This window comes from Lagenorhynchus albirostris, chromosome 16, assembly GCF_949774975.1.
Source record: "Lagenorhynchus albirostris chromosome 16, mLagAlb1.1, whole genome shotgun sequence".
Lineage (NCBI taxonomy): Eukaryota > Metazoa > Chordata > Mammalia > Artiodactyla > Delphinidae > Lagenorhynchus > Lagenorhynchus albirostris.
In genome coordinates, this window is record NC_083110.1 from 22996370 (window position 1) to 23010737 (window position 14368).

The window sequence follows — 14368 nt, forward strand, 5'->3', positions numbered from 1 at the left end:
CTTGCTGGCTGGAGGGCCATGTTGGTGGCCACCTCTGCCGCTGAAGATGGCATTTCCTATTACTTCTGGTGCCTCCAGTTTACAGGTGGGCCTGTTAACCTCACCCCAGGCCCCCCTGAGAAGGGGGCTCTGGACACTCGGGAGCATGTGTCCTCATCACCCAGGGGGTCCCCAGCTGGTGCTCGGCCCCCTGGCTGGACCAGGAACGGCAACTGTGGTCGTCACTCGGGCGCGTGAAGAGAGCACGGGCTGGAAGGTGACTTTGTGGGGCACAGAGGAGACGTGAGTTCTCAGGCTGAGCCCTGCCAGTCATTGCCCTCTACCAGAGACCGCTCCTGCTGGAGTCAGGCGTCTTCTTCTCCCGCCCGGCTTAAGCTGGACTGGAGGTCCGTTTGTGGTACTGGGTGCGGGTGCGGGGGTGACCAGGCTCCAGGGCTGAGGACCGGAGTCCACTCATAGCCGGGTCCTGGGGATGACAAGGGCCCCAAGTGCCCCTCGTGCAGGTGGGGAGGAGACAGCACTGTGGAGCCTCAGCTGCACCCATGTTACCTCCAAGGGCAGGTAACTTCCCTGGGCCCTCTGGCCCTCAGGAAGCCACCCGGTTCCCGGGACCTCTCCCAGGGCTCCTCACTCTAAGTCATGCAGAGGGTCTCCCAGACTCCTCAGCAGGCCGTAGAGGTGCTGGCTAGTTCTTCTGTTCCAGGGCAAGGGGGCCACTCTGAGCCAGGCTAGAGGAATAGGAGCAGTGGGCCCCGGGCGGCAACCCCCGGAGAGTGGAGGCCCTAGAGGGGCTCCCCAGGTGCCCTCTCCACCCGCTGCCTGCCCCCTCCCGGCAAGGCTGGGGCACACACTGAACCATTCCTGCGCGACCCAGCCTGCCTGTGTTAAGTGCCTTTGAGATCCAGATCCTTACAATTTTATGTATTTATTAACATTGTCCTTGGTGTTTGTTTTGGACCCCAGAACGTTGTGCTGTGTTTTTCTTTTTCTCTCTGTTTTAGTGGAAAGGGCCAGCAAAGCCAGAGCTCTAATGTGCTGGGCTGGTAAGATGATTGGGGCTGGGGGTGGACAGGGAGGGGACAGAGCCACAAGAAGACGGCCCCCAGCCTCCCCGCCGTGGCCCCGCTTGCTCTGGGGCTCCTCTAAACATCACCTCAGGGTGGAGAGGCAAGAATGGGCCTGGGGGTCCTACTTACAAGTAGCTGTGTAGCCTCGGGCAAGTCACCGTCCAGAACTTGGTCCAAAGGGTGGAAGCACCTGGGAGGTAATCTGGGGGTCGGCATAGAGAAGGACGTTCTAATGAACTTTCAAACACACAGCGGGTGTCTCCCTTGGAAGGTGGTGAGCGCTCTTTCCCTGGAAAAGTCCGTGCAGGCTGAGGATGCCAGACAGGAGGTGGAAGGAACGCGATGCCTCTTACTGGGCAGGGAGGGCCGACATGCAAGGTGCTGTATAATTCAAACTACCCCTTGCCCATGACAGACATCATTAATCCTTACCACACCCTTTCAACGAGTGTATCACAGGCCCCTCCCTGACATTCGTGGGGCCCAGGGCAAGAGGAGACCCCTGTCCAGGGACCTCACACACCTGTGTGTGTCTAGGCCTCAAGTCCAAGCTCCATTTACATCCCCGTGCAAACAGCTTCCCCTTGGAAACTGCCCCTTCTAAACGGCTACCACTTGGGCCTAGGGGTGCCTACTTGGTGACCCAGTCACACCTTAGGGGGACTGACCTAGGGAGATGCTACCACAGGCCCTAGATTTGGGACTGTTCGGGCGGGGCATTCTGTGGGCCATTGTACTCAGAGTGTAGCCTGCAAGGACCCTGGGTGGGCACATGCCCTTGGTGCAGTGCAGTCCTTGCCATGGTGGGTAGTATGGGTGGAGCGGGGCCCTCTAAGAGCCCCACCACCCCAGCTCTGACAGCAGTCGTGGCACATTTCATGGGGCAGGGGTAACACGTGGAAGCGCACGCCGATGCTTCCCCATCTCTTGCCCGCGGCAGACATTGCCAATCCATCAGTGCATGCTCCCCCTAAGAGTCCTTCACAGAGTGGTCCAGGTACTGACCTCCGATCAGCTGCCATCAGCAGGACAAGGAATCCTGATAAGTAGGATAACACTTGGCTGCCTGTGCCGCTCATGCCGATGGCGGGGTGATCATAATGGAAACACCTTTGGTTTTGATGAGGCGTCCAGCAACAGGGAAATAACGTTCTTGGGGGCACAAAACCAGACGTACAAACAGCAACCACCACCACAGACACTTGCAGCATTTCTTTTGGTAGTTCTGCCTCTTGCTGCCTGAATTGTCATAGTAAGTAATGAGCTGTGACTCAGGGAAACCTCAGCTGCGGGGTGGCCCTGATGAAGTGCAGAGGATTGGGAAGCAGCTAAGGAAGAGGGTTTTTATCGTCTTTCCCACAATGTAAAGTATTATAACTAACAAGGCTACACAGTTTTTTTTGGTATGAGAAAACCAGGTTTATCTGCTGTTGTCAGTTCTAGAGTATTGCAAACAACAAGATCATAGATTTAAAAAAAAAAAAAAAGGAGAACTCATCCGGCCGTGCCACAGGAGTGGGCCAGAGTCAGGGGCTTGGGCTCCTCTAAGCCCCCAGGCCTCCACCTGTGGAATCCTTCCCCTTTTCCAGTCTCCCGGTGGCCCTCCCATCCCTGAGGGGGCTGTGGCCTTGGAAGCCCAGGCCACGGCCCTGACCAAAAGTCACCTACACCCTGCTTAGGATGCAGAACGCTACAAGATATCAGTCCTACCCTAACGATGAGAAGAAGCTAATAATCTACAAAGTCATACCTCTTAGCCCCAGGTGGATTAAATTTCAGAGGGTGACAAGTCCCTAGAAGAGAGAGGGCCCATGCACTCTTCCACCTCTGGCAGAACATGGAAGAGCATGGAAGAAAGTGGTCAACAGAGAAGCAGAAAATGCAACTGAAATTTTAACAGATTTTTAAAGGTTAGGGTGACAATTTGGAATCATAGGGAGCCCCGTGCGCAGGGGAGTCTACACCTGCTCATCCCCTCTTCTCCGCAGGCCTCCTGGATGCACACGAGGAATATCTGGGGCAGGACAGGAGAGCCTCGACAGCATCCCCGGGGGCTCCAACCAAGTTTGAGAGTGCAAATTAAGAAAGCAATACCTGTTCACAGTGCATCAGGACATAAAATACCTGTACATGAAAAACTATAATGCCTTGCTGAGAGAAACATGAGAATATCTAAAAGAAGCCTCAATATTGTTAAGATATCAAATTCTCCCCAAAATGATCTATAAATTTAATGTTATTCCATTCAAAATTCCAGCAGACTGCATGTTTTTTAGAAATTGGCAAACTGATGATAAAATTTTTATGGCAGATCTAGAATATCCAAAACAATTCTGAAAAAGAACGAAGTGGGAGGATTTACACTACCTGATTTCTAGGCTTACTGTGAAGCTATAGTAACCAAGACAGTATGGCTTTGGTGTAAGAATAGACTCACAGAACAATGGAACAGAATAGAAAGTCCAGAAATAGACTCACACAACCGTGGTTAGTTCTCAACAAAGTGCCAAGGTAGGTCAATCAGGACAGGGTAGTCTTCTCAATAAATGATGCTGGAAAAATGGAAGATCCGCATGGAAAAAAATAAATCTCAACCTTCACCTCATATCATGTGCGAAAATTGACTCGGTCAAAATGGATAATCGACTTAAAGGTAAGAACTAAAACCATAACACTTACCGAGGAAAAACATTTTAAAAAATCTTTGTGACCTTGGGTTAGACAAAGATGACACTAAAAGTATAAACCATAAAAGAAGAGCTTGACAAATTGGACTTGGGCAAGACTAAAAACTCCTACTCTTCAAAAGACAGTGGTGAAAAAATGAGAAGGCAAAAAACAGAAAAAAACGAAACCCCACAAGCTGGGAGAAGATATTTTCACATCATATATCTGATATTGGACTTGTATCCAGAATATATAAAGAGTTCTTAACCCCCCCCAAAGAATGGACAAAAGATTTGGACACTTTACTAAAGATATACAGTGACAAATAGATACAGGAAAAGATGCTCAGCGTCATTGGTTATTAGGGAAAGGCCCATGAAAACCACAAAGATCCTACTTCCTACCCATTAGAACAGCTAAAAGTAACAAGATTGACCACATCAAGTATTGGGAGGATGCTGGGCAACTGGAACTCTCATACATTTGGGTGGGAATGCAAAGTGGTAGAGCCGCTTAGGAAAACATTTGGACTGCTTCTTATAAAGTTGAACAATACACTTACCTACAACTCAGCAACGACTGCCCTATGTACTCAAACAAGGGAAATGAAAACTTTTGTCCACAAAGCGACCTGTATGCAAATGTCCATTAACAACTTTATTCAAAATAGCCTTCAACTGGAAACACCCAAACGTATAGCAAATAGTGAATGGATAAATAAACTGGCGTATCCATACAACGGACGGAATACTACTCAACAATAAAAAGGCGTGAGCCACTCACATGTACATGCATGCATCAACACGCACAGATACTCACAGCGTTCTGCGAAGTGAAGGAGCCAGGCCCCAAGAGACTACACACCAGGTGAGTCCCTTCACAGGAGATTTTGGAAAAGATAAAACCCTGAGGACAGAAAACAGGTGACTAGTTGCCAGGGCTGGGGGTAGGAAGGAGACTGGAGTGGGCATGAGGGAACTTCGTGGAGAGCTGGAGATGCTCTGTACCTTGATTCTGGTGGTGGTTACACACATTTTCACACACATTTTCCTGTGTGAAAATTATATCTCAGTTAAAAAAAAATTTTTTTTAATCACATAACCAGGGTAATGGGAGACCTCTGTCACCCAAGCTCTCTGCGAAAACGCTGCACTGTTTTCCTGGGGAAAACGGCTCCCCTCCCCCAATTGGACAGGGATTCTTTTGACTCCCAGCATCACCATTTACCAGCTGGGTGTAATTGGAAAAGTTATTTTACCTCTCTGATCCTTAGACTCTCATCTGTAAAATGGACGTACTTTTTCCCTATCAGAATTGCTGATCACTCCTTGAGCTGCTGAGTGCAGTGTCTCTGCCTCCCTAGGCTGTAGGCTGCTGGAGGAGAGGCATGCTTTTCTTATTTGTATCTTTCTCTCTCCACCCCCTGCCTCCCAAAAGGCCTCAGCAGAGGCCTCCGGGACTCCTGGCTGCGTGCTGCTGGAAGAAACGTGCACGGACAGCCAGAGGCGCCTCGGCAAATCCTCTGCTGCTGGGCGAAGGCCCTGTTCCTGCTGCCAGGACTCCCTGGGAGGGGGTGGCCACCAGGGCTGGCGGTGCCTCATCGCTCCTGGAGAGGTGGAGGCAGCCGGGTGCCCGCCAAGATCAGAGTCCCCCTGGGACAAGCTCAGGGAGGCAGGGGGCCTGGCTCCACACCAGCTCTTGGACCCACGTGCAGCCTGCCCGGCCACCGCCTCCCTTCCAGCCTCAGCTCCCTTATTTGCAAAATGGGAATATGGAACGACTCACAAGGTTCGTTTAGAGCAAAGGAGAAAGTGTCTATGAAAGTGCTTAGCAAGTGAGGAGTTACTATTGTTCCTGAAAATCTGATGATGAATAATAACATTAAAGAGATCTGGTGGGGGGGAGGGTGGTTCAGTTCTGCCTCACAGGGGCCCTGCCAAAAGCCATCCAGTGGCTTCCATTGCCCTTAGGGAGAAGGCCAGAATCCTTCCCGCAGCTGCCGAGGCCCTGCCGGTCTTCCTCAGAGGATGTTTCTCCAACCTCTGCTTCAGAGAATTTGGTGCATTTGTGAGTTGATCTCCGTGGTGACTGAATAAGGCCTGTCTGCCCCCTAGACCGTAAGCCCATGACGGCGGGACTTGCCCTTAATAACTGCAGCATTTGCAGGATAAACAGGGATGCACAGAGGTGGTGGGTTCCCTGCCTCCCTTCAAAGTCCCACAGGGCTCCCTAGATTCTTCCTGGGGGCCGCGCCCTGGAAACCAAGCGGCAGCTGGAAGCCAGGAGAGGGGGTGAGCAGCCCGCCGGGCCTTGCAGCTGGAGGTCGTGTCTCCTAGGAGGAGCCTATCACTGGCTGGTCGGTAAGAGGACACTTAGGCCTTCAGTTCATACAAGATTAGCAGCAGGAGAATGACCCCCTTGTGCAAATGGGGAAACTAAGGCCCAGAGAGACCAAATGACTCTGCCCAAACCAAACCAGTGGTAGCAGCGTCCAGGCCAGGAGTTAAGATTTGCCTGTGCTCATGCAATATGTTCCTGACAGATCTCACATCTTCTCTTAGGCCAGTGGTTTTCCACCCTCTGTTCCATCTAAGCTCCAGGTGTTACCATGTGGGTTGGGGGGAGCATAGGCCCTGGTGAGGGAGACGATGGGGGCTCAGAAGCCTCCTGTGGAAAAGAGCAGAGACCAGATTGCCTGGCTTCCAGTTCTGACTCCATCACTCACTGTTGTGTGATCTTTGGCGAGTTACTTAACCTCTCTGAGCCTCAGTTTCTTCATCTATAAAATGGAAATAATACATATTTCACAGGATTAGTGTGAGGATTAAGTGGTTTATTTTTGCATGCGTTGCATACGTGTTCGTGGTACGTGTAAAGCCCTTAGGAGAGTGTGTGCACATGCCAAGTGCTACGTACGTGTTAGCTGCCATTTCCATCCTACCCTCCCTCCCCCAGCTATTCCTACAGCCTATCGAGGGGAGAGTGGTGGTAAGGGTCCCATACAGCCGATGCAGGGGGTCTGGGGATGGCTGAGGGGACAGGAACATCTCCAGCATTCTGTCCTGCTCCAGGCTACTGAAGTTCAGGAAGTCCGTGTGCAGCCAGGGAGACTCTGAGCGGAGGTGGCCACGTCCCCCAGAGAGGGCTGGGGGTGGGCGCAGGCCAGGCCACACTGTGGAGGCTGAGAGGATAGGAGGAGGGCGCAGCTGAGAGAGGCTTTCAGCCACGCAGGGATGCTGGGTAGGCACCCATCCCAGGCAAAGGGAGCTGGAGGCGTTCATCCACCTCTGGGCAGTTGGGTGAGCCCTTGGTGACGCCCCTTGGGGGGATGCTGGTTCAAGCACGGGTCCCCTAGTACAAAGACTGCCGAAGCCTGGGGGCGACAGTTTGTGAGCAAGGGGCCTCCGTGAGAGCTGAGTGGGAGGTGGCAGTGGGCGGAGAGAGATGGGGGAAGGGGGGAATGGTGGTTGAATGCCAGGGGCTAACAGCGGAGCTCTTCCCTGGGACCCACACAACTCCTGCAAAATCTCCAGAAATCCCAGATGCTCATGAGGACTGGATTCCTCCTGACAGTTTGTGCAGGAACCAAATTCTGCATCTGGGTTGGTATGAGGGGCAGAGCTGGGGCCACAGGCAGTGGGCCCCCAAGTCTCTATGTTTGCAGGAGCCCCAGAAATCTTCAGTCTATGGGAACCTGGAGGGTTCAAGGATTTCTCACCTGGAGTGCCATGGGCAGGGGGATGGAGGGTCACAGAGCCACAGGGGACTAAATACTGGGCAGGAGCCCTGAACCAGGAGGCTGGGATGATATTTTTTGCTAATATATACTGTACTTGGGTCTGACACTGGCATTGGGCCAGTTTGCAAGGTGCTTTCACTAAATAATATCGTTCTGTGTTTCATTATTCCACCTTACAGATGTGGCCACTGATGCACTGAGAATAAAGGAACCTGTCCAAGGGAGGCATCCAGAGCTGGAAGGTGAGCCCCAATGGGGGCTCAGCCCCAGGGCGTCTGGGCCCTGCCCCTAGGAGGCCAGTGAGCAAAGGGACTTAGCCCTAAGTCCCCGCGCCAGGCTGAGACAGGCGAGGGGCATTTGCTGGGTAAGCGGTGAGGAGAGGGGGTGCTTCCCGCCTGCAGCCCCTCCAGCTAGCTCCCCAGGTTCCCAGGGCACCCTTTGCTGGGGGGGGTGGAGCTGGGTGGGGGAGAAGAGGGATGTTGGGGGACAGCCTTGCACCCCGGTTCGGGAGGGCTGGGGCTCCAGGGTGCGCGGGTCCCACCTCGCTGTCCTGGGGAAGGGTGTTCCTCCTGTGGCTCCTTGACCTTCCCACCCACACCGGGCACTGCCAGGCTGGCACTGAGGCTTCCACCAGGTTGCGGGGTAATAAATCTCATGCTTCCCTGAGGCCCGAATTGCAGGACTGCACTTTATCTCAGCGTTGTGCTGTAGGAAAGAAAAAAATCTTTGGGATTCAAATGTATGAAAGTCTCATCCTGTTCTAAACGTAACTAGGGGAGCTCACTAAAGAAATCTCAGGAGGCTTTGATAGAGCAATCCCCACTGACAAAAGAAATGTCACTGAAAGCAAATGACTGGAACCACTCTTGCCTTCTAAGTGAGCGGCAGAATTTGTATCACCGAGTCAGTGGGTCTGCGCTGCTGGGGGCGCTGAGAAAAGTGAGGCTGCATCAGGGGCCCCTTGTAACCACGGAGCGCAACCTTAATGCGGAGAGAAAATGGTTGTGGAGACGGGGTGGGGGGAGCCACAGAGACAGAGATGGCAGCGGGGGCAGGTGGGAGCGGCTGGGGGCTTTTTAGGATGCAATTTGCCTAATACGTCTAATACTTAATTGTTCTGGCGTGGCTGTCCCCTCAGTCCTTTGGGAATGTCCAAATTAAGGGCTTTGCATGAATCAGGAGTTTTGTTTATTTCGGTGGAAATTGAGAGAAATGAACTGATGCATGGGTGAAGATAAAGGGGTGAGCACAGCTCTGGAAATCGGAGCTCAGCAGGCAGTCCCTCCCACGCACACACTCACTCTGGGAAGTCACAGAAATACTGAGGAGGGCCCCAAACTCTGCGCAGAGATTCTAGCCGCTTGAGGACCTCAGGGGGCAGGAACCCCACGCCTGACGTGTGGGTTTCAGTAGAGAAATCGCCTCTGCTTTAGCGACTTGGTTGACATGGCACATATTTGTGTTGGGATAGTTGGGGTAGTGCCCATCTGCAAGCGCACCCCACTTCTCTCCCGTGGAGTCAGAGCCTGTCTGGACTTGGAAGGAGCCTGAAAATTTTCTGGACCCTCAACTTTACAGAATGGGGAGATGGGCCCAGGGAGGAAGTACGTACGTTCTCAGGGTCACACAGTGGGCTATGGCAGCGCGAGGTGGCTCCTTTTCTCAAGTGGGTCTCAAACCCAGAGTGAGGAAGAGGCTGGAGTGGCAGGGGCAGGAGAGACACACTGGGAGCAGGGAGGCGACAGGGCCTGGCTGGTGACGGGAGTGGGGGAGCTGGCCAGCCACTGCCAGGGTTCCCCGCAGGCTCTGCCCGGAGGTTCCCCGGGGGAGCTGGGCAGGAATGAAGAGACCAGCACTGGCTGTTGCCTGGAGGGAGAAGGGCAGAGAGAAGGCACCCATCGCACACCCACAGTCCCTAGCCCCGGCTCTACCACCCCACCTGTCCGCAGAGGATATTGTTATTCCGTGGGGAGATGGGTCGCAGCCGGCAGAGTCCCCTCCACCACCACCACTCGGACCCCACGTCGGGGAAGCCCAAATGCCGAGCTCCTGGGTGAGTCCTCACCGTGTGCTGGGAGCCCCTGCCCCACCAGCCTATTCTAGGCCTGGAACCTTTGGTTCTGGTGGGGCAGCACCCACCTGGAGGTGTCTCTGGCCCCCACCGTAAAGGGAGAGGGAAAGAGTGTGTTCCTCCTGGGCCCGCACCTCATGGGTCAGGCCCCACCAAGGCCATGGCGGCTGAGGCTCCAGGGCTGCCAGCACCCACCAAACACCTTCAGAGGCAAACACCAGAGCCCAGCCTCAGTGAGTCGCGGGGAAGGGTGCAGAGGATGGGCAGGGGCGTCCTTGGAGGGCTGGCATGGGCGTGGATGAGACGCTTACACAGCCTGTCCAAGTCCTAGGGAGCTGTGAGGATGGAATAACCCATTCTCTCTCCCTTCTACCCAAATGGTAGCTCACAAGGGCATGAAAAGAGGACTTTGGTCTCCCTTCCTGCAGCCAGAGAGTCTTAGAATAAGGAAATCTTAGAATTTTTGAATCATAGAATCCTAGAAATACTTGATATTGGGATTCCAGGAATAACTGAAGCATAAGATTTTAAAACACATTTTAATGCACCTTGCTCTTTTATTTACCATCGTATCTTGGAGAATGAGAAAATATGTTAAAAAAAATACTAGTAGTTTTCTTTGGGGTCTTGACTCTATTTTTTACTTTTCCCAATTTTCTCTATTTTCCAAACATTTGCAATGAGCATGGATTTTTTTTATATATATAATGAAAAATAATAACATTTAAAGATAGCACGGTGCCTCTCATTACCAGAGGTGGTAGGCTCTTATAACTGAGTGGAGGCTAATAATGTCCTGTTGGCTGGGTCAGTCCTTTTTTTTTCCTCACATGCAAAAATATTGGAAAATAAGATTTGTGTGTATGTCTTTTTTTTTTAAATTGGAGTATAGTTGTTTTACAATGTTGTGTTAAAACATAAGATTTTAAAATCAGTTGCTAAAATATAAAAATCTTACACTTGCAGAATCTTAGGAAAAAAGACACCAACCTGCCCAGAGAGGTGAAGCAGCTTAGAACTTTTGGCCAGGGGCTCTCGAAGGACTTCAGAATCACCTGGTCCAGCCCCTTCGTTTATATCTGAAGGCTCTAGCGAGAGGGCAGGAACTTGTGTGAGGTCACCTTCTTCTGTGGCTCCCATCTCTTCCAAGGGTGGCAGTGCATCTCCCGGCTAGCAGGCAGGCAGGGGGCCGCGTGATGTCGCCGGCCACTCCTGACCCTGGCCCCAGTGCTGTCTCAGACTGGGGCTGCACCTGAGGGAGACGGACCAGATCCAAGGTCTGGGGGCCTCCAGCCTTGTCTCCATACAGTGTGTCCACCTGGCCAGGGGGAGGCGGCAGAGAAGCCTTTGAGACGAGGTCACAGGAAATGCCTGGTATAGGGGAGAAACTAAAACACTGTGTTTTGAGTGAATGAATGAATGAGTGTTTGTGATGGTCTTAGTGATTAAGAACCTGGAGTAGGACAGACTTGGGACCTGAGTCTTGGCTGTGCCCCTTACGCACCATGTGGCTAGGTGACGAACCTCCCAGAGACGATACCCGTACCCGTATCACAGGTCGGTGAGGACTAAGTGAGATCCTGCCCGATGCCTGATACACAGCAAGTGCTTGCCGAGTGCTAGCTTCATCGTCATTATTGTGAATATTAGTAACAACAGCAAGCCGCCTTAGGACTAGCACCGAGGGCCAGGCCTCCTTCCATTGCAATGTTGGAAACATCCCTCACTTCTTTTAGCTTGGAAAGGTTGCACAGGAATGATGGAGAGCAGGGTCCAGGTGTCAGGCCGCCTGTCTCTATCCCGGAGGCGGTTCTCAGGGCCCGTGCAACTGCACGGCTGTGTCCACGCCTGCCCCACGCTTAGCAGAGCCCTGATGGGGTGACCAGATGCTCCGGGTCTGTCAGCCCCCACTCGCTCTCAGAGCCCTGTCGTGGTCTGCCAAGCTTTCTCTGGCCATGGCCACCTTCTTGCAAGGGGCCACCACAGCTGTCACCTTAGGAAGGCTCCTGGATCTCGGAGTCCCCTTGCCCTTGGAGCGGTAGGGACAGGTCTGTGTCGGGGTGGGAAACGTTTTCCTCAACACTCTTAGGGTCCCTGTCTGGGTCTGAAAATTAAACCGATAAAGACAGATTTATAGGAGAAGAGCACGCAGATTTGTTTGATAGAAGTTTTATGTGTCATGGGAACCTTCATAAGAACATGAAGACCTGAAGAAACAGGCCTTAGTGTTTCTGTGCCGGGGGTGATGATGGGGGGTAGTTGTGCGAGGGTGACAGGTTCAGGACTGTGAGGTGAGGGTAGGAAACTGGGGACCGTAGTGAGGCCTGTGTGTTAGGATTCTTCTCGCTGACCCTTTGTCTTCGGAGCTGGAGGCTCCTTTCCTCTGCGTATAAGGGCACCTCTCCCTTGAGGGCTTATGACCTGCTTCAGAGGAGAAGGACGGGGGAAGGGCAGGGTGACCTTCCTGCTTCTGTTGTTTCCTCAGACTCCTTCAGATTAAACTATTCAGTATGCCAAGGTGCCATATGTGGGGGCAGTGTTTCTTAAACTCCATCATCTGCATACATTACCCTCACTCTCTTGCCCATGTGGCCTGGGAAGCCCTCACTATGACTGTCCTCTGTGCCCAGATGGCCTCCCTGGGGCTCCAGCCTGTGACTTCTGTTGGGACTCAGCTGTTGGCCCTGGGGCTCTTGCAGAGATGGGGAGGGAGATGGGAGGGAGAGGGGGAGGGAGAAGGCTAGATCTCAAGGAGGGCAAGAAACTCAGCTTCCCAATCTTCTAGGGGAGCAGCCAGAGCCTTGTCACGTTCCTGGAAACAGCCAGCCTCCGTGGGGCAGCCTGGCCTCTGGTCCCTTTCTTGCTGGAAACCACCTCCTGGTGGACCTCCAGGCTGTCCACCTGAGACGACCAAGCAGGCAGAGGAAGAGGGGAAGACACAGAGCCTCTTGACCTGGAACTCCCAGGAACACCTGCTCCCTGCATCACTTCAGGTGCCTGAGGGCTTGGGGGAAGGGGGAGGTATGGGTGGAGGTGGAGGTTTAGGGGGTGGGATCACGGCTGGGGAGGAGCGCAGCTTCCACTGAGGAGAAATCCCCAAGGCCTGCACCCCAGATCTTTTTCTCCTTGAAAAAATTGCACAAGGCATATAGGCTCATTATTGAAAAAAATCTATAAACCTGATGAGAGGAAAAAAAAGTTCGTGTTTCTACTTAGCAGACATATTCAGATATGTGCATTTATGAAGTGCATGTGTAAGGGAGGGTGTTTGTACACACACACACACACACACACACACACACACACAGGATGTTACTTTGTGTACCATCAGTAACTTCTCCCCTCCCTACTGCCCCGCAACAATATAAGAATGACAGCTTTCCATCCTGAAATATGTCAAGCTACATGTCTACTTTTTTTTTTAATTATTATTATTATTTTTTTTTTTGCGGTACGCGGGCCTCTCACTGTTGTGGCCTCTCGCGCCACAAAGCACAGGCTCCGGATGCGCAGGCCCAGCAGCCATGGCCCGTGGGCCCAGCCGCTCTGCGGCATGTGGGATCCTCCCGGACCGGGACACGAACCCGCGTCCCCCGCATTGGCAGGCGGACTCCCAACCACCGTGCCACCAGGGAAGCCCCCTACATATCTACTTTTAATGACACGTAGTACCCCATTGTATGGCAAATGATCATTTATTTAACCAAATCCCCTAGTACCATAAACTTAGGTTGTTTCTAAATTTTGTTATTGTAAACAGCGATACAAGGTTGATCTTTTCATGTTTACCTCATTTTTCTCAGAAGACATTTCCAGTTAACTTCTGAAGTTAACTTTCCAGAAGTTCACTGGAGTGAAAAGTCTACCAAAACCACACCTTGAAGGCACCTGATGTATATTTCCCAGTGCCTTCCAGAAGGACGTTTACATTTTAGTCTCTCCAATGGCGTGAAAGCACCATAGCCCAAATATTAAAAATTTTGGTTTTCATCATCTTCTCTCAAAAATCTTACGGAAGAAGTCTTGGGCATCCAAACAGATGATATTATCAGAACTTTTTGAATTTGCTGTCTGCATGGTGAGAATTGACATTCATAATGTTGTCCCCAAGAGCGTAGGACATTCAAAGAGCCTTCTCAATCACTGTCTCAGGGACTTCCCTGGTGGCACAGTGGTTAAGAATCCACCTGCCAATTCAGGGGACACGGGTTTGATCCCTGGTCTGGGAAGATCCCACATGCTGCAGAGCAACTAAGCCCGTGCGCCACAACTACTGAGCCCGCGTGCCACAACTACTGAAGCCCGTGCGCCCAGAGCCTGTGCTCCTCAACAAGAGAAGCCACCGCAGTGAGAAGCCTGTGCACCACAACGAAGAGTAGCCCCCGTTCGCCGCAACTAGAGAATGCCTGCGCGCAGCGACAAAGACAACGTAGCCCCCCCTTCCAAAAATTAATAATAATAATAAAATACTTCTAAAAAAAAATCACCATCTCAGCTGATCCTCTTGCCAAGTGGTCAGCAAGATGTAGGAGGCAGAATACTGGTCTGGGGGGTAGGAGACCCAGATTCTAGTTCAGCCGTCTTCGTGTCTGACCATTAGTGTATCACTTTACCCATCATGTAGAAGACAGGAAAAGCCATCTCTGGACTGAGCCTTCCACAGGGCAGTCATGAAGATTGGGACAGTGGCCATGAGATCCCTCTGTGTTAGCCTGTCCCTTGTATAAAGTGTTATCAAGGAAGTAGGTGTGGTATTAGTAATGTGGCTTTCATTCTAGATTAATTTCTGGAAATGAGTGCTTGAGTGTAGGGAAATACATTGCT

At 52.1% G+C, this 14368-nt stretch overlaps 1 protein-coding gene across 1 annotated transcript; it reads left to right on the top strand.

The window, feature by feature from the left end:
- The first annotated feature begins 18 nt into the window (after positions 1 to 18).
- LOC132507518 (uncharacterized) lies at positions 19 to 13971 on the top strand. The gene is made up of 6 exons (XM_060126947.1): positions 19 to 85; positions 5098 to 5522; positions 5705 to 5801; positions 7653 to 7715; positions 12437 to 12537; positions 13744 to 13971. The coding sequence occupies exons 1-6, from the start codon at positions 19 to 21 to the stop codon at positions 13756 to 13758; spliced, it is 768 nt and encodes a 255-aa protein (XP_059982930.1). The 3' UTR covers positions 13759 to 13971.
- The last annotated feature ends 397 nt before the right edge of the window (positions 13972 to 14368 follow it).

Bases quoted from the DNA above. Each gene is read 5' to 3' on its own strand.
- LOC132507518 (XM_060126947.1), top strand. From the start codon at position 19: ATGTTGGTGGCCACCTCTGCCGCTGAAGATGGCATTTCCTATTACTTC. The intron at 5,802-7,652 runs GTGAGTTGATCT...TCCACCTTACAG, and splicing joins TCAGAGAATTTGGTGCATTT to ATGTGGCCACTGATGCACTG. The intron at 7,716-12,436 runs GTGAGCCCCAAT...GTGGACCTCCAG, and splicing joins GAGGCATCCAGAGCTGGAAG to GCTGTCCACCTGAGACGACC.